At 38.8% G+C, this 25,095-nt stretch overlaps 1 protein-coding gene across 1 annotated transcript; it reads left to right on the top strand.

Annotated features, from left to right (window-relative positions):
* The first annotated feature begins 767 nt into the window (after nucleotides 1–767).
* PI4K2B (phosphatidylinositol 4-kinase type 2 beta) lies at nucleotides 768–25,083 on the top strand. Its single transcript, XM_075091746.1, has 10 exons — nucleotides 768–1,182; nucleotides 5,442–5,599; nucleotides 10,822–11,022; nucleotides 11,536–11,667; nucleotides 13,008–13,161; nucleotides 14,724–14,791; nucleotides 15,289–15,388; nucleotides 19,580–19,713; nucleotides 20,699–20,758; nucleotides 23,395–25,083. Exons 1-10 carry the CDS (start codon nucleotides 897–899, stop codon nucleotides 23,566–23,568), a joined length of 1,467 nt encoding a protein of 488 aa, XP_074947847.1. The 5' UTR covers nucleotides 768–896; the 3' UTR covers nucleotides 23,569–25,083.
* The last annotated feature ends 12 nt before the right edge of the window (nucleotides 25,084–25,095 follow it).

Genomic DNA, 25,095 nt, shown 5'->3' with positions numbered 1-25,095 from the left:
GAAGCAGAAATGCAAGTGTGAACAGATTTGATCACGTGTTAAGGTTATGAATAGTTCCCTAGTGAAAGGGTACCCAGCTTAGTTCCAAAGTCCGCTGGCTGACAGGTAAGCCGAGACGAAACAAACACGAGCCAAGCATTTCAGTAAAGTTTTACTTTGTCAGTAACCAAGAAAAGTCATTTTCTTTCTGTGATCCACGTAATGCACAGAATGAATCCTTATATCATTAATAATTATAAGAATAATGAATAATATAAGTACGGTTGCTATTTTAGCTGAGAACTCTCTTGCTCCCAGTGTAACCCAGAATGTCAGTTCTATACAATTGCTGCATGTGTGTATCTTTCTCCCATATTTCACCAAAATCTTTAAGTACTGCACTAAGGGAAACCCCTCTTCTACGGGCAGGTGTGGGAGAGGGCATCCATGCCTGAGCCTGATGCAGCCTGTTGGGGTTATATATAAATATATAATACATATATATTCCCTTTCTTCCAGTGAACAACGCGGGGATGGTCGTGGGAACGCGGCAATGACGCCACTGCACCCATCCTGTCTTCACTCACACTGCTCTTAGGTAGTCGCTTTGGGCCGGCGGTGTAGCGCCGCGCCTCTCACAGCGCGGGGGGGCCGAGCAGCCGGGCCGGGAGGCGGGCCAGCCTCGGGATCAGAAATAAATGAGCACACGGGTTGCCGCCGTGTGCCGCGGCCCCTTTAAGGGCCGGCGGGGGTGGGGCGTCGGAGCGGCGCGTGCGCGCGGGGCGGTGCCGGGAGCCGCCGGTGCGGCGGAGCTGGCTGTGGCGGCGGCCCGGGGCGCCATGGGCCGCGGCGGGACGGACTGAGCCCGCCCGGCACCGCCGCCTCCCGCCGCGCGCAGCCCCCGGCCGCGGCCGCCCATGGCGGAGCCGGGCGCTGAGGGGCCCGACGAGCGACTGCTGCTCCTGGCGGAGCCGGCGCCTGAGGGAGGGCCGCCCTGGCGGGCGCCGCGCCGGACCAAAGCCGCCCCCGGCGCGGCTGTGAGGCTGTGTGGGGAGCTGGGGCTCGAGGAGGAGGAGGAGGAGGAGGAGGAGGGCTCGGATCCCGAGGGGGATGGAGAGGACGAGCCTCTCCTGCGGGCGTCGGGTACCGGCCGCGGCCGCCGAGTGGGCGCCGCCTGGGAGAAGGAGCCCCGCGCCGCCGCAGGTAGGGCCCGGGGCCGCCGCCGCCTGCCCCGCCGGACTCGGCCGGGGACGGAGGGGAGCGGCGGGTGGGGGTGGGCGATGCTGCCCAGGGAGGGTCTCTAGGGGTGGGGTGGCCGGGCCCTGCCCTGCCGTGCCCCTCCCCGCCAGCGAGGCTAGCAGGGCACCTGTGCGGGCTAAAGTACGCCCGTGCACCCCGCCCGGTGCCGCCTTGAGGCGTCCCCGTCTCGGGGGGAGCTCCTGACCGGCCCTTCTCGGCAGGCGTGGCGCCGGCTGGGGGCACGGGTGCGGCGCCCTCGCCCGGCGCGTGGGCTCGCTGACTAATAGCCCCGACGGGAAAGCGCTGTCAGTGGCTCGGGGTGCAGGCGCTTGGTCTCTATGGGCAGGGTTGCGCGAACTCATTCACGTCTTCACGACTGTCTGCACCCTCACTTGTTCTGTGTCTCCTGTTTTGTTGGGCTTTGCTTTGTTTCTGTCGTATTTTTTGAAACTTAAGGCTTTGCACGTTTTGCAGACTGTGGCCTGAGGTGGGACTGGCTGCTGCTTCCTCAACGTTTGGCAAGCTCTGTCGTGTTTCTGTTTGTCTCAACTATTCCAGCAATTATGTGCTTGTGACCCCCACCTTTTCATCCTGTAAAAAAATTTTACTCTGTTTCTGTTCTTTGCTCCAATGAGCTGTTCGCTTCTTTGTACCATCGCATGTATTAGGAGTTTTAGATGTGGATTCTTCTGTCATATATTTTGGTTTTCATAACAACTTACCTGCTTTCTGTGTTTTGAAATCCAGTCTTGAAGAGAGAAAGAAATGTGGTGTGAAAACGCAGAAATGCAAGAGTGTAGTTATGAATTTGAAAAGAATCATAAGTGTGCTCATTATCCAATTCTAAATATATGGGCAAGATGGTGAACTGCATAATATTTATTGTTTCCTTTTTTCTTTGGACTTTCAAGCTTTCTGATTCTGTGCAACTCTGTAAGTAGATGTACATCGAGGAAAGGTTTGCTGATGGAAATCTGTGGACTTCTGTCACTTAAGTGTTTGCTGTTGTCGTTATACCACAGGCAAAAGATTATTCCTTTTGCAACAATAGTGTATTCAAAAAAAATCCAAACAAAACCCCCATCAATTTGAGCAAAATAAGTTATGCTAGTAACTTTTTTTTTTGTAGACAAAAAGAGCTTTTGCTAGTGTACTGAGTTGAACAAAAAGAAAAAAAAACCTGAACTTCTAACCAGTGGTCCCAAGTATAGACCAGACCTGCAAAGCAAACATGCCATTAAAATGTTAGAGTTGTCCTGTCTTGTTCCCATAAGACTTAAGATGCGTTAATGAGACAGTGCTTCTAGCAAAACATAGTAGTTAATGCTTCAGAGTGGAGACGAGAGCCATGGATCTTGCACCGCTGGGGCAGTTAGGGTGGTGAATGCAGAGCGCTACTTGGGATCTGCCCCAAGAGTATGTAAGATCTCAGAGCTGAGATCACAGCATCTCATCTCTTGCTCTTGTTTACTTGTTCTTTCCTGTATGTCTAATGCTTGAAGGTACAGGATTGTTTCGTGTGTCAGGTGGAACAAACATGCAACAGATGATGTTCATGTGTGTTACTGCAACAAGGAGAGTGTTTTCATAATGGAATTATGGTCAGAATATGAGACTCTAGAAAAAGATGGATTTGATTGAAGGGAACACCTTTAGTTAATGTTAAAAGAGTATGAAGCTATTGGTGTTGAAGGAGTTCATATGTGTTACTCTTGCAAAGTGTATTAGTTTAGCTTATATCATGTTAACTTGGTGGAAGAGCAGGTTGAGGTGTATATGTGAATGATACATTCACATCTTCTTTGGCATGTCCTCATCATTCAAGTATAGCAGCTGCACAGCCTTAGGCCTTGTCCAAATTAATCGGAAGAAGGTTATTGAGCTTGGTAGGTAGGCTGTGCATGTGTGAGCCTGGTCTCTTGAGTGGGAGTTTAATGAAAAGAGTAGTTTTCAAGAGCAGTTGCAAGGAAAAAAAACCTTGATTAGTTATAAGTTTAGAGATTGTACTGGGAGTAAGTTGGGACCGTAACATGCTTTTGTAGTGGAAAAGGGGGTTAAAAAATTACTTTTGAAAAAGAAAACAACTCGGAAAACCCTGCCACATTCAGCAAACACTAGCTTCAATTAAAATGGCCTATTTTCATATGGAGAGTTAACTGAAAGGAAAGTTGAAACTGCCAGTTTCCTTTTTTTCAGCTGATTCGTTTTTGTACAGCCACATCACTGTGGTAACAGAAGGCTTTCTAATAGCACAGTAGCAGTAATGAACAAACCATAAGTTTCAAAAACTATTTTTCTCTGCTTCCTTGAGCATACAGCATAATGTGGTTTGTTTTTAATTTGATTTTTAATTGAATATACTTTTCCTACAGTTATCTTTTTGTTAGAAAAGACATGGTTGAAGAATTTCCTCAAGGCAGTAAGACTTCTTAGGGTTTTAGATTCTGGAATGAATGCACAGAAATTAAAAACTGACCTCTGAGAAAGTTGTCTTCTGCACAGACAACTCAAATCCCTGTGATAGAAAGTTAACCTGTAGGTCCTCTTCATCTGGAAGACTAATGTGCAGAGCAACTTAATATGCATGTTGCATTTTGTTTGGTAACAGTATAATGCGCAACCCTGATTTTGCTTTTGCTGGCAGAAGTATGTAGTAGTCACAGCTCAGCTGTATGATGTGATGCTTCTTGTGTAGAGAGAGGTGAGGCTTGAATATGGAATAAGAACCACTGATTCAAAGTGACTTTTTCCATAAAAATAAGTGTATTGTGGTATTTTTGGTTTATTTCCCAAACTTGCTTAAGTACTTTGTGACAGGGAATCTTAGAACCTGTTCCTTTTCTCCTGGTGGCTGACTCTATGAAATGCAATTTATTGTTTGTCTCTGACAGTCCCAATAAAAGTATTAAAATGATATTGTAGTTTATAGCAGGTGTATTGGCCAAGTAGTCTAATAGATTCCGATCCAATGGTTTGTAGTTGCTGATCCTTAAGAATGAGCTGCTGTTAGTTTTAAGGCTTTTCTTCCTCTTGCCAACTTATATTAAGGTTTTCTGATGTTTTATGCTTTTTAGTTGTTTTTATTTGGGAGCCATGCTGTTATTTATGAGTGGCTCATGCAAGCAAGTGGTAACGTTCTAGAAAACCTCAAAGAATGTCCTGTGTTACAAAAAGGTGTTCCAAAACATCAGGAGTGATTATTATTATTTATTTTTTTGTCTCTCCCCAAACTGTTCAGGAGTATCTTTTCTGAATAGATTCTGTGTGATTTGTTGCTCCAGAAGAATGTATGCGGGTTATTTTATCTTACATTTCTTCAAGTGCTGAAATGGGAAAAAAATGCAACTTTATCTGTGAATGTTTAACTTAGAAAGGTGTAGCTGTTTCTTAATGTAGAAATGAACCCTAATGCACAGACCCATTAAAATCCACTCGGTGAGTATGTGGAATAGTTCTAGCCTTAGAAGCAAGGTACAGAAGTCTGCAGTTTTAAAACTTGCAGAGAAATCTTTTGAAAAAGTTTAAAGTGCAATAGAAGTATTAAATCCTGGCAACTTCTTTTCTGGTCATCTTTCTAAATGTTTCCATAGAATTAGCATACATGCCTGCATAGAGCTGATCTTTTGGTCAGTATGCAAAGAAATTCTACAAGTAGCTGATAATGTTTTAATGTTGGAGTGGTGGTGGCATGCATTACTTCACTGGGATATGGGTGCCACTTGTCAGCACTACATGTAGCGGGTTGTTTTGTGAATGACATCATTGTGACTTAGCAGATAATGAACGTTAGGCAAGCTGTTAAATGAATGGTATGTTACCATTCTAATCGTTAGTGGGTAATGGACAGTTCACTTCCAGTAGCTTTCTCTACAAAAGGACACAAATCTTAACAAAAATCTTTAGCTTTTTTTTTTACAGATGTGATTTTGAAGGGCTTCTTTTCTTATAGGCTTCCTTATATGAATAAAAAGGTATAAACACATTGCAGTGGTAGTCTTGGATTAGTTGTTGCAGATTTGGCTGATTTACTTTAAATAAAAGGTTGATTGGTTGTGGGTAAATCACTGGGAAAACTTGCAATTATTTAATGGGCCAAATTTTTCAGTCCTCTATTGAATGGGCATTAGCAGGGAAGGCTGTTAGCTTTTCAGTGTGTTTACTTATGTTGTTGTTAATTCATAGTACAAATTACATTTAAAATTGCTTGTTTTCTTATTTTTCAGGGCATACAGGACATAGTGCTGATATGAATATATTTTTAGATGATCCAGAATTTGCTGAAATTATTCTGAGAGCAGAACAAGCTATAGAGTCTGGAGTTTTTCCAGAAAGAATCTCTCAAGGATCCAGTGGGAGTTATTTCGCCAAGGATCCAAAAGGGGTGAGCACGTTACTGCAAAGGCAGACACGCTATCAGCAATGAGTTTAAAATGGAAATTTAAAAATTCTATTGAAGTGGAAATGTATTTAAATAAGTTGTTTAATAATTGATGGTATGCCAGTATCTATGTTGGAAAAATAATGCTAGTGATATTTAGATTTCTAATTATGTCTTGCGGCATAAGCTAAGCCAAAATAACTATTATTTCTCTGTTGCAGTTTTACCATGTTTTGCATGATCTGCACCAAAGGAATAAGGAGAAAATAAAAGAGCCTCTTTAACAGCTGAAAACAATTCAGGGATTCCTTTGTGCAGAATCTATCATTTTGTTCTTTGTATGTTTTAATTGAATTTTTGACACAACTGAGCTGCTGATTTGGGTACTGTTTAGGTTTCTTTAGCCAAGCCTCGTATATTTTTCTCTCTCCTTTGTTTTTTTATAGTCTTTTATTTAGGTCATGTCTCCTTCCTCCTGTATGATTGGTAGATGGGCAAGAAGAGTGATACAAACAAATCTACCCTTTTACTTGTACTTCTCTGCTGAATCTTAACTTGGAAGATTTGTTTTCCTCTCCCTTAGTGGTAAATGGTACCTTGAATAGTGATCATCAAAGAGGTGTCCTAAGGTTACTTTGAGACAGAGAAGTAACAGTTACCTGAATATCTTGCTTGAAAAGTAACAATTTATTAGTATTATTTAGTAAGAGAAAATGATTCAGACATACTTTCACGTTGTTTTCTTTAAATCAGAAATATGTTGCTTACTGACCTGTTCCAAAAAAGAGGACTCTCAACCCTCACACCTTTGCTGATGTGTCATATCTGATTTTATTTTAAGCTCAGACAGCAGTCTTTTGGTTTTAGGTAGATGTAGGTATCCTAAAGATACCAGTCGTATTGGATATGGAAGTTGTAACGCTTTAAGTGCCTAGGTTTTCAGGACATATTCAAGCTTGTCGTTCTTCCCTGCACCCCCAGAATGGTAATTTCCCATTCATTTAAGAAGTTGTTTGCGGTTTTTTTTGTTTAGCTTTTATTCATATTATTGGTCACTACAGAATATATTTCTGGTTTGCCACTTAATTTTCATAGATATTTGGTTCGTTTTAATGCCAATTTTCTGGTGATAGTGTTTATACTTCATGGAATGAGTGATTTTTAGAATAGTTACCTGAATTAATACAAGTAAGTATATGAATTTATGAATTTATTTCTAAGATGGAAGGTGGCAGAACTATCCCTTCAAAATCTAAGAATTGCACATTGCAGTTCATATCCCTGTGTTCCAGTATGCAGCATTTGTTAGTAATGACCCCCATCATTCTGGTGGAGGAGAGCCAAAGTAGGTTGGGAAAGAGGGTCTCTCTCTTTTTGAAACTGGAAGGAAGGAAAAAACCAAAATTCTTTCTCTAATCACTTTGTAGGATTCTTGCTGTCATGTACTGTGCTGTTAATATGAAAACCTGTTCGAAGTTTCAGTAGGCTTTTTAAACTTCAGTCCACTTCCCTACTTCAGTAGTTTAATTCTTTGTAGGTTTTCAGGTTATATGCCTATATATCCGTATTCAACTTATACTGTTTTTAAAAAGGTATATCTTATCTAATATGCAATGGGAAAAAATCTGAATAAGTAACCAAATACTAGTTTAAATCAATACTACTTCAACAATTCATTGCATGATGTGTCTAAAGAGTATTTTAGTGTGTTATGCCAAAAATGCTTTAAAACTGCTTAAGTGGAGTTTTTTGGAATTTTTCTAAATGTCGTGGAATTGAGATCTTTTTTAGAAAGTTAGTAGAGAAATTACTTGAAAAAATAAAACTTGTTCTGGATTTCCTTATATACAAATCTGTTTTGTCTGAAGCTTCTCCAGGCTGCTTTTGCAGTGTTTTGGTGACTAGCAGTTGCCTGAGAGACTCGCTGTGCCCTGGGGGCTAATGAGAGAGTACTTACTATGGTTACAAAAATGATGTGTTTTTTGGATGGACCGCCTTATTTTCTTGTTTCCTATGTGGTGATTTTCTTGTTGGTTTTACTCCTGCTTTGCTGTGTAGTGTTGTTTTTGTTCCTAGTAGTGCCTTGCCCTTCCCCTTCATGCAGGTTATAGATTTGAATGTATTGAGGAGGAATGAAGCCAAAAAACCACCAGTCTTTTTATGAAGGCCAGAAAAATTTAATTGCAAAATATGAAAGTATTTTGCCAACAGGGGACTGTGAGAATGATGATACTGAGTTCCTAGCTGACTCTCAATTTTGTTTTTATTCTTTGCACTAAGTTTAGAGCTTATCTAAGATTTGTTACCTATATGAAGTTTTCAGACCTTTAATTTGGTCAGTAGTGAGACTCCCATTTATAGAATGGATTTCACATCCTGTTTGACAGAGTATTGCATCATTCTACTGCAGACCAGTTTTGTGACTTGCTTTCTCCTGTTCTTCTTGAGTAATCTCTTCCTTATGCTGGGAAAGAGCTTATTAAAGATGTGCCTAAGCACCTTATTGGCCAGCTTCTGAAGTGTTTCCCACGCTAATGCCAAGTTACAGGTAAAACAACCTGTTTCCATTAGGGTACCTTATTTGCCGATTTGGGTCCGTCGGAAAGATATAATTTTAATTATGTTATTGTAATTTTGAACCTTTTGCATGTATTGGCATGATTGTATACTGATATTAAGCAGTTCAGTACTTAAGCAGCACTATCGCTGAAGTGTTGAATATTTCTGCGTTTGTTGTTCATTGTGTAACCAAAAGACATTGTGCCTGTTACAAACTGTTCCGCAACATGTTTTTGACAGTTAAGCTATTGGCTAATTGGTAATGCCAATGGAGTCAGTCTACAAATTAATTTTGACTTGCAACATTAAGACTGGCCTTGGTAGGTTGTTTGTGTATTGAGCTTTCTGGTTCTACTCTGGTCTTCAACATCAGTGGCTCTGCAAAATTTAGCAAGGTTCTAACTTCGGTGAAAACTGGAGAACAATATCTAGATTTGCTAGTATAGCACAGTATGGTCTAGGCAAATAATGGTCCTTTTTGAAATGGGAAGTTTGTAGGAAGTACTATCCAAAGAGTGATTCAGAAAAGAGATAATTAATGGCTCGGCATATACTACCAAATACACCACTACGTTTCGGGGAAATGAAAAGCTGCTAGCTTTTTGAGCAGAGAGATACCTGTGATTCAATAGAAAAAAAATTTAAATAAGTTTTAAACAATTCTAAACCTAACATAAGAATTTTGAGTAAACTAGTATACTGAGTAAATTCAGTTTTCAAAGTGTTGTGATTTAGGGAAAAAAAAGTGTTCGGAGAACATCCTGGCCTTTCATGTTGCACAGAATATTTATTGTAAGCATAATCTTTTGCATAGGTCTAAACTGAACTGTGTCTGTGCAGTTGCATAAAACTTGCTCATGATTTTGAATGTAACCTTAGAATCACAGGTAATAGCATGCTGAAAACATGAGCATTTTTGTCAATTTGTTTCCTGCCCCTGTTGACAGAAAACTTATAGGTTGAATGCAAATAGTGGTATTTTGTAACTTCTCCTGGTAGTTGATGGGAACGAAACAAAATAGATGGACAAGACAGGCTATGCTACTAATGCCTGGTGTCTTATGTACTCTGTTTACAAACAGAATGAAATAAGTTCTCTGTAGTTAGTTTGTCTTGGACAAAGCTTGATTGTCTTGGACAATCTCGGTCTAGTTACAGTGTCTTGGACAAAGTGGGTGAAAATCCTCTAGAAACTAGAACAATTAGTCAGGTTCTCTCACTATTCTAGTGGAATCAGCAGTTACTGAAGGAGCATGCTAGTTTCTGACTGCCGGCAGCCTTGTTCATGATTTAATGGAAATCAGCTATGAGTGTTGGTGCAACAACAAGCAGTGTTGAGCTTATTGAGATACTCACTTTTTTGATAAGGATTCAGGAAAGTACTGATATGTGAAAATGCTTGTTAAATATTTATTAGGTAAGAATTTGATTTACTTACCATGCTAGTCCTGTGAGATGGCATAAAGATACAGCATTTCATGTGATCTATACAAGAGTAATTATAAGGGCTTTATGCACTAGGCTAAAGTTTATCACAGGCAAATGGAAGGTTATATATTTTAGTGTGGTAATAATCTTGTGGTTTGAGGTTAACAAATAAAGAATTGTGTGTAGGAGGCACCTTGAGAAATCGTCTATTTAATGCCTGTGTTGTGGAGCAGGATCATCTTAACATGATTCCTGATGAATGTCTAACTAACCTGTTGTTAGTGGCATCCTGTTTTGGAGACTCCACAACCTGGCAGTCTGTTCCAGTCCTGAGCCACTCTTAAGATTCAAAAGGGTTTTTCCTTTGCAATTTATCTGCTGGGATTTAAGCCTATCATTTCTTGGCTCGTTAACAGCAAATGTGCTGTTCCTTTTTTTCTCTATAGCAACCTATTAAATAGTTCATTGTGTCCCATTTTTCTTTTAGGCTAAACAATCCCTTCTATCTAGACTTTAATTTTTCTTTTTCTTTGGTGCTTATTCTCATAGTTTTCAACTTTCTTCAGTTTGTTAACAGATTTCTTGAAGCATGGTGTCCAAAACTGGATACAGTACTCTGAGTAATTTTAAGCTTTACTACATGTCTTCACTGTAAATGGTGGCTGATAGTGCAAACCTCTGTCAGCTTTGGGTTGAGGAATCTACAGTAGTGGTAGATGACACCACTCTGGAATTGCAAAGTGCAGAACATTCTGATCCATTCTAACTTAAAGCAATAAATAAAATAAATACAAAAGAGAAAAGGTAATGTTTGTTTATTAGCATTCTGTATGTTGTCACTTTCCTGGAACCATTATATCTCTGTCTGAAGTATCTTGTCAATTAGTTAATTGGTGGGCTGAAAATTATTAAACTACTTTTAAGACCTCCTTTTTAAGAAGTTAGAATATAAAAAAGGTATGTTCTAAAATGCAGTCGTCTTTAATTTTGAAAAACCCGTAAATGTTAGCTGGTTTTGATTTTTGCTTATGAAGAGCTGCTTTTGAATTTGTACTACTTCTAGACAAGCATTTGATAAATTAATTTGGAATATAATTTTGTTAGTTTTATTTCATCTAAAGAGCAACTGTAAAATGCAATGTATAGTATCTAAAATGATTTTGAAAATGAGTTATTTGAAAGTATTGGTTAATGTTTTTCAACTCAAAACAGTCATGCTTATGTATTATTTATCCTAGAAAATTATTGGAGTGTTCAAACCAAAATCTGAAGAGCCTTATGGACATCTAAATCCAAAATGGACCAAATATTTTCACAAAGTTTGTTGTCCTTGCTGCTTTGGCAGAGGCTGCCTTGTTCCAAATCAGGGATACCTCTCTGAAGCTGGTGCCTATCTTGTGGATGACAAGCTGGGGCTAGGAGTTGTACCTAAAACTAAGGTAAAAATTAAAACACATAAATTATCAAATGCAAAAAAATTATATTGACAGATTTGTCAGTCTCTGGACTGTAGTTGTGGAGACATGCTTGTATAGCATGCATTATGCCAAAGTCATTTATAAACTATTGCAAGTCCAAAGGCACAGTGGTTTGGTGTAGAAATAGTGACTGTGACTTTTGTTTTAAGAGATAGGTTTGTGATCTGAATTGAATCTCTCCTATGGAACTACTTCAGTTTCTAGCATTTTCTGACACTTTTGTGCCTCGTGTTTCTGAGATATGCATCAGAATTGCAAAAAGCAGCATATAAAGATTCCCACTTAAGTCTTTTATGATGTTCTTGTTTGGAATATGTAAAATAGCAAACATTCACCATTTCTTATAAAATTTGTTGGAAATTCCTGATGCTTCCTTTTTGCTTTTTTTGACAACTAAGTATAAAATTTACTGTAAATTTCTAATCAAAATAATAAGGAATTCTGAGATGTGTTTTTTGACTTCCATATTTTAAGGTTGTCTGGCTTGTCAGTGAGACCTTTAATTACAGTGCAATAGATCGTGCGAAGTCAAGAGGAAAAAAATATGCTTTAGAGAAAGTGCCAAAAGTTGCTAAAAAATTTAATCGAATTGGACTACCTCCTAAGGTAAGATGAAAAATAAGTGACGTGTGTGTTTCCTGATCGTTATACAAAACTTCAAATTTAAAAAAAAGTACTTGTAGGTAACTTTAACAGTAGAAGAAAAACCTCGTTGCTTGTGGAAAACTCTGAATGACTGAAGTTTGATAAATGACTGCTTCTGTGCAAAATCTATCCAATCTGTTACATCATTCCTTCATTTGAACTATGTTAATAATCTCACCGCTTTTTGTATCAGTCTGTAGTCCAGCTTTCTGTGGAGGAGTAACATGTTAAAATGTTGTGCATCTGTTTTCTTTTCTTGACTGTTTAGTACGTTTCCCTTCAGTGTCATGTTTTTATAGTGTCTAGTTGTTTCTCCCCTGCAATTTACTTAGCTCTTCATTTTTCCTATTTTTTTTTTTCAGTGCATTGTTTGTTTTATTCTTTTAGGCATCCTATTGTGTTTATCCTACCCTCCTTTCATCTTGTGTGCAGTACTCCACTGCCTAAAACCTCACATCTTTCTTGCCTAATGAGCCTTACTGTATCAGCACAGTGCTCTACTCCTAAACTTTTAAGCCACAGGTTATATTCAGCTTGGGTAATCCTCTTAGGTCACTTCTCAGCAATTTTGATCCATGTGACATGTTATGCAAGCTTGTACCAGCACAATTGTTCCACGTGCTGTCTGTTTATGTCTCTGCAGGTGTGCGTCTATCTGCATTTTACTTCTCAACTATAAGTCCTCTTTTGCATTTTAATCTCGAGCACTTTTTCTGTTGCCCACACATATGGAGCCTATGCCATCTGTAGTTTTCTTCCTTGGACTCTTTCGGGAAATGTATTTCAGCCATTTTAATGAAAAAGTGTCTCGAAAAAAATGGTTAATGCTGCTGTTCTCATCAATGAAACATACAAGCTTTTTGGAGAGGAAGATTTTTTCCCCTGTAATTTTTTGTGAGTTTCCTATGAACTATTGAATCCAGTGTTTCTAATGAAAAAGAGAATAGATCTTACTTCCTCCTCTTTTTCTTTGTTTACTGCTTGTAACACTGAGTGTTCATTTATGTTGAGCTCTCTGGCAATATTTTATTCCTGGTAAATTCGGTGAGTGCTTAAACAAATATTTAAAAAACAAAACAAAAAACCTCACAAAAATACCTGGAAAAAACACTCATGATTTGAGTCTTACTTTTTGTAGAATTTCGGAATGAAAGAGAAATGACATAGTAATCTGTTTTTGTATGTCATACTTCCAGCATTCTGAACTTTAAAAGGATACACTCAGTCTTTCTGTTAATGCTAAGATTAGTTTTGTGACCTACCCAAGTGCATTTTCCAAATGCAGTTTCTTAATGCTTCAGGTTGGCTCCTTCCAGCTGTTTGTTGAAGGATATAAGGAGGCTGACTACTGGCTCAGGAAGTTTGAAACTGATCCTTTACCTGAGAACACAAGGAAGGAATTTCAGTCACAGTTTGAAAGATTGGTTATCTTGGATTATGTCATCAGAAATACAGGTATTTGTTAGTGTCTCTTGGTATCTACTTTTGTGAGGCAGAAATGGTGAGCAATGCTGGGTGAAAGCTGCTGCTGAAGGCTTTTAATGCATTTCAGATGCTTTTCTCACAATTGAAGGCCATAATGTTGCATTTGAAACTTTAAAAAAATTACTTTGGATTCAAACAGTAAATATTGCAATATGACAAAATCCAAACAACCCTTTTTGGCTTGGTATTTTTAAGCAATGTAAGAATTCAAGAACAAATATGTTCATTAAGCTTTAATTCTGTCAACAGGCTATTAACTGTCTGTTTCCCCTGATTAGGATAAGGGATGATGGGGTTTCAGGAATCATAAGGAAAGCCATGACCAGTGTCCCTTTTGTGCTAAGCAGGAGCCGATAACAGCACAGTTTAGCATCAGTGTAAAACAGTTCATGTTTGTTCTGACTAGGCACTGAAGTACAACTGTGACGGGTATTTCTGTTCTCCTGCATTCTTGTTTCTTTCGCTCAGAAGCTGGGATTCTTCTGTTGACTCTGTAGGTGATTTATTTCCTCAAGAAGCCAAAGGCAGTTTTATATTTAAAATACTTCCTTTGCTGCTTTGACAGAGGTGGGCATCTTTACTCTTCTTCAGACATACCAGCTCTTTTTCACTTTACTTTTCTTAAATTCACTTATTAGAAAGGAATCCAGCTGAAAATAAGTCACTCTAACTTGTGGCTTTTTAGAAGTAAAGTAAAAGAATAAAGTTTTGTAAGGACATAATACTTTCTAGCTGCTGGTATGGGCTGTTGGTTTCATTAAATAGATCCAGTGTTTCCAAACAATTACTGTCCTGTGACATTCCTCAAATTGTAAAGAAAACACTCAAAATGCAAAACCTTAATCTAATATATCTAATCATGATAGAATATGAAAATCTTCTGATGGATGCTTAATTAAACTTAAGGGAGCACCTGAAGATAACAGAAGGACCTACAAATCCATGCAATCATCCTCTTTGACCTTGTCGAAGCCTTCAGTTTTGTCTGAATGATGGAGACATTTTCAGCTTCTGAAAGGCTCTTCAGTTTCCCAGCCCCCGTTCATCTTTGAAGAGTCTGTTTTCTCCAAGTAGTCAAACATCTCCCTACCTGTAATTTTGGAGGGCCTCTCCCTTTCCCCAACAGCATTAAACCAAGCTTAAAAGTTAAGTTGTTGTGGTTGCTGCTGCTGCTGATCTTTTCCCCATGTAAAGTGCACATTACAGCCAATCTTTCTGCATAGAATGTATGAAAACAGTTTCCCTTAGCTTTCTTGATATTTTGCTGTATATTCAGCCAGTTGGGAAAATTAGAGCAGTACTACAAACTTAAGAACACTTTGTAAATTTTCGGTTTTTTCCAGTAAATCAGTTGCTTCAAACATTTCAGTAAAGCTAAAACACATGTATTGTGATTGGGAAAAATCTTCTTGAACAGTTTTGCCTGACTCATTTGGTAAATTCTCAGATTACAATCTTAGTCGTTGTATATCACTTTAGTTGATGAATCCTTTATAAATGACATATTGTGACATGCATTTTTCTGTTTAAAGACAGAGGTAACGATAACTGGTTAGTCAGATATGAAAAACAAGATGATGCACTTGATTGGTCAGATAAGGTAAGAAAATTGAACTCTGAAACTTATTCTTTAAATTTTTTAGCTTTACAACTTGGTCTTGCAGGGGATTAAGTGTATGGCTTTAATCCTGCGGCATGGTCTTAAGAAATATGATAACTGCAAATTATTCTAGGTCAAATAAATGGTAAAGCTATTTGGATTAGACTAGTCTGGATAGAATAGTGCTAGAAGTTATTTTTGTCATTCTGTTTTTTTTTACTAGCTTGGGCTATAATAATAAAACTGCCCACTGTTGCTCAAGCACATTTCTTCAGCTATTTATATACTCTGTTTATCCTGTATTTGGGGGAAGGGCTCTTTTTTAACGGTGGTAGAGCAAGAGTCTCATATGCTGGAATTTATTTGGATACTCCTTTATATTGTTTAAGTTGACTTTAAGCAGTGAAGCTAAAAAGTATTATTTGGTATTTTTAATGTATTTCACTATTTTTGTAAGCACATAGGTATCAGTTATTTTTGAAATGTTCCTTCTGCAGGATAGCCAATGGACTATAACTAAAGAATCTACTATTAAAATTGCTGCAATTGACAATGGTTTAGCGTTTCCTTTTAAGCATCCTGATGAGTGGAGGGCATGTAAGTATTGCATTCTTCAATCCTCTTCCTTTTGGGAAAGTAACTTCTAAACAGGTATTTTTTGTTTGGGTGGTTGTAGTAAGAAACTAAGAAATCATCACTGTAGTTACATATTGAATTTGTAAATAACGCACTTTTCAGAGTTAGCAACAAATGCCACTTTTGCAATGGCATACGTGGTTTAGTCCTTTGAAGAATATTAATACATGGATATTCATAAACATACTACTGTATGTAAACTGGTGGAATTGGAAAAATTTAGCAATATGTTTCTCTTGTGTTTTCTTCAAAACCATGAAGTGTAAAGTATGCAAGTTGTCGCTCTAATGGCCAAATTTCTATTTCAAAACAAAGGGTACTGTTGTAGGTGAACAAGTAGACAAGTTACATGATGTTTTGACTTGTTCTCAGCTTTAGCTTACTTTGTAGAAGTTCATCTTTAGTTAATATTTTTGAGCAGACTGAGAATTGATAGTACTGTCAAAGCTAGATTGCTTCTGACCACATCTCTGACTACTTGTAGTTTAGAGGGAAGTGCCCAGCGGGGTTTACAATTATTTCTGTGGTAATTACGGCAGTTACGCGTGGACTAGTTTTGCTGTCAAAGGCTAGTTAATTACCTCACCCAGTGCTCTGTATAATCCCAGACACCTTGATACTCAATAGTAACTGACCTATGTATCTCTTGGCTACAGTCACTTCTGCAGCTGTTCTAGAGACATGGTAATTAATCCTTATTTTATACCATCTTTTACTTCAGCAGCAACAGTAATAAACTTGGATGATCCTTTAGAATTCTTTTGCAGTTGGAGTATAACGTTGTTTAAAATTGCAGGCTCTTGAGGGGTAGAGCCTGTTTTCTTGATGACTAGAGCTGGTTGATTGTAAAGGACAACCTTCTCAAAGCCAGAGAACAGCCTATCTGAAAGGCAGGAAGTTGGTCCAGCATGGATGAACAGGGAACTAGGGAACTCCTGACTGAAGTGGGACACAAAAATTAAGTACATAAAAATGGATGTGGAGACTGCCCTGGAAAAATAGAGACTTTGTCCAAAAGTCCAAGAACAGGGTCTGGAAAGTCAAAGCTCAGCTGGAGTAAAGATAGCAGAGGATGTAAAGGGCAACAAGAAGGGGTTAAGTAAACTGGAATTGAGGGTGGGACTGAAGAAAAGAGCAGCAAGGACCGGACCTAAAGGCAAAAGGCATAAAAAAGAACAATTATTCAATGCAGACTTTGCCTCAGTTTTCACTTGTAAGGTTTACTCTCCCACTTTTAGGTCTCAGAGCTCATAAACAGAGCCTCTGGGAACGAATCCTTAAACGGAAAAGGAGAATCAATCACCAATGATGCAGAAAAGGCTGAGGTCCTCAACACCTTCTTCACCTCTGTTTTTACCAGCACTGCCGGGTCCCAGGCTTTGGGAACAAAATTGCCAGTTGAACCAAACACCAACCCACCATTGGTGAAGGAAGAGTTAGTATATGAACTACTACAGGAGCTTGACCCCCACAAATCAATGGGCCCTGACACCATCCACCCGAGGGTGTTGAGAGAGCTGGGTGACATCATTGCAAGGCCACTCTCCATAATCTTCAAGAAGTCATGGAGAATGGGGCATGTCCCAGAGGACTGGAGGAAGGCAAATGTTACCCCTATCTACAAGAAGGGCTCGAGGGAGGATATGGGTAACTATAGGCCCATCAGCCTTACTTCAATCCCTGGGAAAGCTATGGAACGAATCCTCCTGGGGGCCATCACAAGTCAATTGAAGCACATGATTGGGAAAAGGCAACATGGCTTCACTAAAGGCAGATCGTGCTTGACTAACCCGGTGGCCTTCTATGACAGTGACTTGCCTGGTTGACATGGGGTGGGTGGTGGACATTGTTTACCTGGACTTCTCCAAGGCCTTTGATATGGTCCCCCACAGCCTCCTCCTGGAGAAATTGATGTGTTATGGCCTAGACAAGTGGTCTGTGCAGCGGGTGGGGAACTGGCTGACAGGCCACACCCAAAGGGTGGTGGTAAATAGCTCTTTCTCAAACTGCCAACCTGTCACTAGTGGAGTCCCCCAGGGATCAATATTGGGCCTGATGTTATTCAACATCTTTATAAGTGATCTGGATAACGGCATCACGTGTAGCCTGATGAAGTTTGCTGATGACACTAGGTTGAGTGGGGAAGTAGACACTCCAGAAGGGAGAGCTGCTCTGCAGGGAGATCTGAATAGGCTGGAGAAGTGGGCCAGCAAGAACCTTATGAAGTTCAACAAGGACAAGTGTAAGGTCATGCACCTGGGAAAACATAATCCAGCAGAGCAGTACAGACTGGGATCCACCTGGCTGGAGAGCAGCTCTGTGGAAAAGGACCTGGGGGTCCTGGTGGACAGGGAGCTCAACATGAGTGAACAGTGTGCTGCTGCGGCCAAGAAGGCCAGCACGATGCTGGGTTGCATCAAAAAGGGCATCACCAGCAGAGAGAAAGAAGTCATTATCCCGCTCTACTCAGCGCTTGTCAGGCCACACCTGGAGTACTGTGTACACTTCTGGTCCCAGCTATACAAAAAGGATGTGGACAGGCTGGAGAGGGTCCAGAGAAGGGCCACCAAGATGATCAGAGGACAGGGAAGCTACCATATGAGGACAGGCTGGGAGAACTGGGTTTGTTCAGCCTTGAGAAAAGGAGGCTCAGAGGGGATCTCATCACCATGTACCAGTACTTAAGGGGTAGTTACAAAGAAGTTGGAGACTCCCTTTTTACAAGGAGTCCCATGGGGAGGACAAGGGGAAATGGACACAAGTTGCTCTTGGGGAAATTCCGACTGGACACCAGAGGGAAATTTTTGACAGTGAGGACAGTCAACCATTGGAATAATCTCCCCAGGGAAGTGGTTGACTCGGGCACGTTGGACACCTTTAAGAGTTGTCTGGACAGGGTGCTGGGCCATCTTGTTTAGACTCTGCTCTTCCTAGGAAGGTTGGACTAGATGATCCCTGAGGTCCCTTCCAACCTGTGATTCTGTGAATCATTACGCAAAGCAGAAGAAAGAGAACACTTAAGCAAAATGAACACATGGAAGTTCATAGGAGTAGGTGGGATGGATTGGAAACACGGTGGGAGCTGGCTGATGTCATTGTGAGGCTTTTTTATCATAGCTCTTGAAAAACTGTAGTAATGTGGGAGGTTGCTGATGACTAGAAAGTGGTAATCATCCCGTCCACCTTCAAGAAGGGCAAGATGCAGGATACAAGAAATGACAGGGTGGCCAGTCTAACCTCAGTCCCCATAAAGACTGTGGAATGAAGCTTCCTGTTCGAGCACATGAAGAAGTAGTGACGGGGAAGCCAGCATGGATTCACCAAGGACAAACTGTGATTGACTAGACAGCTTTTAATGAGGTGACTGGCTCAGTCGATGAGGGGAGGGCAGTGAATCTGATTTCTCCTGACTGTTGTGAGGCCTTCTGCATGGTCTCTCATACTATTCTTGTCAAACATGGGATACGAACTGGACAAACAGACTGTGAGGTGGGTGGAAAAATGGCTGGACTGTCAGATTCAATGGGCTGTGAGCAGTGTCAGGAAGTTCAGTGGGTGGCTGCTACTAGTGACACTCTGCAGTTCCTGCAACTAATATTGATACTGTTTGGTGTCTCATTTAGCATCCGATAATATTAATTACTCGTACAATATCTCTTGAAATGGCTGTTTAATAGCAATTATGTGAAAAGTTAAGAATGTTTTTCTCAGCATGCTTAGAAGAAGGCATTTTAAGAAACTAAAAATTTGATTAAAAATAGTAGCTACTTTTTCAGTATGAGTCAAACATCTGAAAGATTTCTATATGATGGCAGCCATTATTTTACTCTAAAGGAAACTGCATAACTAAACTAGGAGAACGCCTCTACTGTTGCTTACAGGATTTAATTTATATACCTTTTTTACTTATTGCTTCAACTAAATGTTTTATTACTTAAAATACATTTTTCCTGTTTGAAAAAGAGACTAAGTAGCTGTAAGGCTGCTTTTGTAACTTTAGCCAAAAGAGGGGTATGGGGTAACAATGTTGTGAAAAATGTTGTGTTACTGAGATCTTCCAGTAGGCAGCAGAGTAATGTATCAGTGGTAAGCACTTGAGAACTTAATTTTTGCCTGTTGTTAATCATTATATGTGCTCTTTTTCTACATTAGATCCCTTTCACTGGGCTTGGCTTTCTCAAGCAAAAGTTCCTTTCTCTCAGGAGACCAGAGACTTAATTCTTCCTCGTATTTCTGATATGAACTTCATACAGGATCTTTGTGAAGATCTTTATGAGCTATTTAAGGTGAATTGAGTGTTTCTTTGAATTGGGTGTTACCAAAATAGCTAATGGAACACTTAAGTTCAATTCATAAAAAGAAAAACCACCTTTTAATGTCATGATACTGTGCTATTTTAGCTTTGACGCTGACATGGTAGAAAGGGTTTATATAATTAAGAGGAAACTGTGTCACTAATGTGGCTGATAGTAATCAGCTCATTTGAAAACATAATTACTTTTTATATATAAGTTTCATGTAATCAGATAAAGCTAGTTAACTTCTATAGCACGAATCTGCGTAAAAACTCCATTTATTGTACCTGTGTGGTGTCTATACACTTAAACTGGAGCAACTCAAGGAAATCATGTATTTAATGTAACTTAAAGTACCCGCATACCCTTCATGTACTTTCTTTTACATACATATATTGTGTGAAGCTGATGCTGAAATCTTGACTACGTTTAAAGTAAGTCAAACTTATTTTAAAGATCCTGAAACTGCTTACAATATCGATGTGTGAAGTGTTCTTCTCTGAAATGTTCCATAAACAATTATGTCCCACATTCAAGTGAAATAATGCAAATGATTGGGATGGAAAGAGAAGGAAATTGTAAACTTTTAATGAAAATGCAGCTGTAATGTCAAAACTAGATCCTGAAACACATTCGCAATGTTTGTGTCCTTGATTCAGTTGTAGTCAAAGACTCTGGGTTGTCTGTTAAACTCAGTGGAAGTATTCAATAAATCTGAAGAAGGAAGTATTCTGTTGCCAGAGTAAAGGTGAGAGACAGCACAGTGTAACACTATGTGATGGTATTAAGCATATCTTTTTTTACTTTTATGACTTTTTGTGGGTCATACTATGACTATTTGAAGCTTCCAAAAATTATTATAATGTTGGTAATATGATTATGCACATTATGAAATTGATGAACTTGCGTGCTAAATATATAGCTAAAAATAAATGGGTAATTTCCTGTAATAACTGTTTGTTTTCTTTTAATGAAGACTGATAAAGGATTTGACAAGGCTACTTTTGAAAACCAAATGTCCGTTATGAGGGGGCAGGTAAGGCTGCTTTTGTTCATTTTTATTTATGTATTAAATTTGTCATCATGTCTCAGCTGTATTTTTTTAGCGCTACAAATGAAAAACACTTGAAGGTGTTTTCATTTGAGAAGACTAAATATCTTTCTAGAGTTTATTCTTATTTGTGTATAGATGAGACAGCAGAAAGTGTATACTGATTTTTTTGGTTTTATTTTTATAAAAGATGTTTTTTAAATGCGATTGGGTTTTATTGTTTTTGTGGGGGTAGGGGAGGACTTGATAACTCTATATTCTTAGAAGGTATTTTAAAAGTTAAGCACTGGAGGAGAGTCATAAACTTGGATAGAAAATTTGGTGGGTAATTGTTATTAAAATAAATGTGACTTTATTTTGGAGAGTTAACTTGATTATTAATATACCTCTCAAGAAAGCTATATTACCTACTACAGTTTCTTCATCCTAGCAAATGTCAGAACCTATGATTAGCAAAGTAATCCAGCCATTTTCAGATTAGGAATCTTATGATAATTAAGTGGGGTTTTTTCTTTTTTTAACACTGAAACAAGATGAGAAGGGTCTCTTCATCTTGCTTTTATAAAATTTAAGACTCGTGATGAACTGGAAAACAAGCTTTAGCTAGAACAGATTTAGTTTATTGTAGGCATAAAGCACTGATTTGTGAAAATGTAAGGGAATTGGACTAGATAGATTTAGTCCCATTTGCCCTGAATTTATTGGAACTCCCTTCCCTGCGTTTGTAAATTCAACATGGATAGTTTAAAGCCAGACACTCACTCATAATTCCTAAAGCGGCTTAATCTGACCTTTTCTCTGTAGATTTCCTAGACTCTTTATATAAACACACAATATGTGTTTATATATGTTATATATTAATGTATATTAATATATTATTAATATACACAGTATATGAAGAAGTACCTTGCACAAGACTGCAGCTCTGCTTAGCCAAACATAATCCGAGTTAACATTAGTTATGTGTGGTGGCTAAAAGCCAGCAAACCTTACTTTTATTAAATTGAGTTACAGGAGTTATTTCTGAAATAACTTTTCTGGGAAGTTTGTGCAGTCACTGGAAGGTCACTTCTGAAGTATTCGTACATCTTAAACTGTGTTAAGTGGCTTTTTTGTGATGAGATAATTGGCTACAGGGAATCTGTTACTTAACAAAAAGCTTAAGGAAAAAGCCTGATCCTATATAATTGGGAGGTATTTAGCTAAGGTGGTCTAAATTTATTTCCCACTATAAATGCTGCATCTGGACCCATTTTTCACAGCCTTTCCCTGAGGTGGATTTCACCAGAGATTCATTTGGGTTTTTTTTTTGTTTTGTTTAAATCTCTAGCTATACAAGAATGTATTTCACTGTGGGAGATACCAGGTTTTCAGGCACGGATTTAGGGAAGAAATGCAGATAATGAGTTGTTCTTGGATGTGATTGGAAATACATCAGCAAATCATGCCTTTTAGCACTGATTTTAGACTTACTTTTGGTGTAAAACCAAAGTATGTTCCAAAGGCATTATAGAAGAGTTGGATATCTAGATCACATGATAATGGCTTAATTCAGTTAGGATGTCTTGGCTATCCTGCAAATTCATTTGTAAATACATCCTTAAAACAGAAAATTTTAGGGATTAGAAAATGAAGAATTTGGTTGATAAAGATAAGGAGGCTGAAGAGAAATATATCTCACGCATAAGGGGCAAATCTAAGGTACAGAAGTAGTTAGACGCATATTTTTGTGAAACAGGAGGAAAAAAAAATTGGGAAGGGTTTCAAACCCAAGATAAACAGTTCTCTAGAGAACATAGAGGCTAAGCAACCTGGTAACTCAGGTCTATGAAGGATTGCCTTAGACCTTAGAAAATGTAAACGTTGGGTGGAGTTGCTGGGAGAGCCAAATTTCAGTAAACCACGGAAAGGACTTTATCTGTCAGGGTTCTTCAGCTATGAAAGTACAGAATGAGCAGGGGATCAGTAAGTCACACAAGGAAGAAAAGGGGCATTGTGCGGGGGGGGGAAAGTCTTGATATTAAGGATAATGCAAGAGTGTCACCAGAACTAAATTGAATACTTGCCTCAGTTTTTAGCCAGATAACATTGAATGTGGAGTAAATTATCAGGGTAGTTTGTGAGCACCAGAGTTTTGGAAGGAAGGTAACGACTCCTGGGAGCTGAGGGATGAATCTGGATTGTAGCACTGGGTTTGGCGTGGGTTCATAATACACCTTCATATCTTCTGATACAAAAATAATTTGTAGCTATGCTCCTGCTAGATCCTATGTCAAATACATGTTGTTTGGTTTCTTGTAGGTTTTTTTCACTGCAGGTGCAATGCTCTTAAGAGATGTGCTAAACTTGAACTGTTCTTAGATTTTTATCTTAACATGTTGCAAAAAATCGGAGAGGATTGCATGAAACATTCAAGAATAAAATAGAAAGGTGGTCAGATAGCAGTAGGCTGTCCTACTGTTACCGAAGAAATAAAATATTTCTACTTGCGATAAAGTATCTTTTGAAAATAAATTTTCTGACAGCACAGTATTCTATAGAATTAAGAGTGGCATCTAAATTTGTAAGCATGCTAGCCGCAGTTTTGTGTGCCCTCACCTTACCTGCTTTTACTCTTTTAGATACTAAACCTTACTCAGGCATTAAAGGATGAAAAAAGTCCCATTCAGCTTGTTCAGATGCCACGTGTGATTGTGGAGCGAAGTAGCACTGGAAGTCAGGGCCGGATTGTTCAACTGAGTAATGCATTCACACAGACATTTCATAGCAGGAAGCCTTTCTTTTCCTCCTGGTAGCAACAAAAATACATGGGAAGAGCAAGTTTCTCTTAACTTTAGAAAGCTACTTCTGTGCAAAGGCTCTGCAATAACGTACTTCTGCTGTATACAAAGAGCTCTGACTGCCGACACCTCAGAACTTAAATTCTAAAGACTTACGAAATGTATTTTGAATGTAATAAAAGTTTACAATTTTTGTGTCAAAATTGTGAATTCTTATGTCAGGGAATGAGAAGAACTTGTCTATATTGTATTTTTATAGGCTAAACTAATGTATTCTGAATAAGGGAAGATACAGTTTGCATATGCTTGAGAAAATACTTTTGAATACAACAGGAATTCTTTTTGTTTAATATAAATGTGAGAACCTATACACTCTCAATTTCTTTTTATATGGTCTTTAAAAAAATTAGTGCAGAATGTTATCTTTGATTGTGAAAATGCTTTCCCTTGGGTTTTCTTCCTGGTACTTTAAACTGTTTATAGATTTTCATAGGCTAGTTACTTGAAAAGTCATGCACTAAAAAAAAAATATTTCAAAAAATAATCAGTGTCTCCTTGGCAAACAAGTGAAAGAAAGGGAGAAGGGAAAGAATGCTTCAAGTAGGTGGGGTTTTTTTGCATGTAGGGACCAAAGATAGTTAAGTAGTTGAATTACAGCAAAATTCAACTTGAGTAAGTACCCACAGTTCCTACTGTGACAGAACAAACTGTGTACGTTTCAGAGGATGAAATTTCACCTGTAGCTTTTACAACTTGCGTATTTAAGCACATGTATGGAAAATTGTGATATTTCTTTATAGGTCCATCACAGCAAAAGAATTGCACTGTGTTGTTACAGGTTTGTCTTGGTATACGTGTATGAATGGGTTCATCAGTAGTCACCAAAGCGGTTTTGCGCTATTAACCACAGAAGCACTGATGTGTTCATCACAAAGCCAGTCTGCCTTCTGATTTTTTATCTAAACACACCCTTATTTTTTTGACTGGAAAAAGAGACTAATATGTAGAGCACGGACTTCTTATCGTACCCTTCGCAATGTCATGCTCATCTGTCCGTTGCCACTTGCATTTATGTTTAAGTTACATGGTTTAAGACTTGATGGTTGTCTTCTTAGATCTGCGGCCTGTGTAACATGGTCAATATTTATTTTAGTAATTTTCTGGACAGCTAAGACTGGGAATGGGAGATAAATTGCTGCTTTTATGAAACCTTCAGTATTTCAGACATTGCTGTATTTTGTAATTCTAAGCAATACTGTTGAACTCGAATAATAAAATGCTTGTATTTTATATACTTTTGAGTGGATGTAAATATTAGTGTAGCATGTCAGCAATTCACATGATTAACTGAAACGTTTAAGCCTTAATGTAAAACTCGCTGTACGGTGGAGTTCAAAACACGATTGAAATGACCGCCTTTATAAACTTTCCATGGTTGGTTTTTAACGAAGCAGTTTATTAAAAAATTAAAGACGGCGTGTCTGTACCCAACGTGCCACTGAAGAAAATAAACGTCATAGCTAAGCTGCACGCCTTCGAGGC

This window comes from Phalacrocorax aristotelis, chromosome 4 (assembly GCF_949628215.1).
Source record: "Phalacrocorax aristotelis chromosome 4, bGulAri2.1, whole genome shotgun sequence".
Lineage (NCBI taxonomy): Eukaryota > Metazoa > Chordata > Aves > Suliformes > Phalacrocoracidae > Phalacrocorax > Phalacrocorax aristotelis.
The sequence above is the reverse complement of the archived record's forward strand: the minus strand, read 5'-3'. Positions and strand labels throughout refer to the sequence as shown.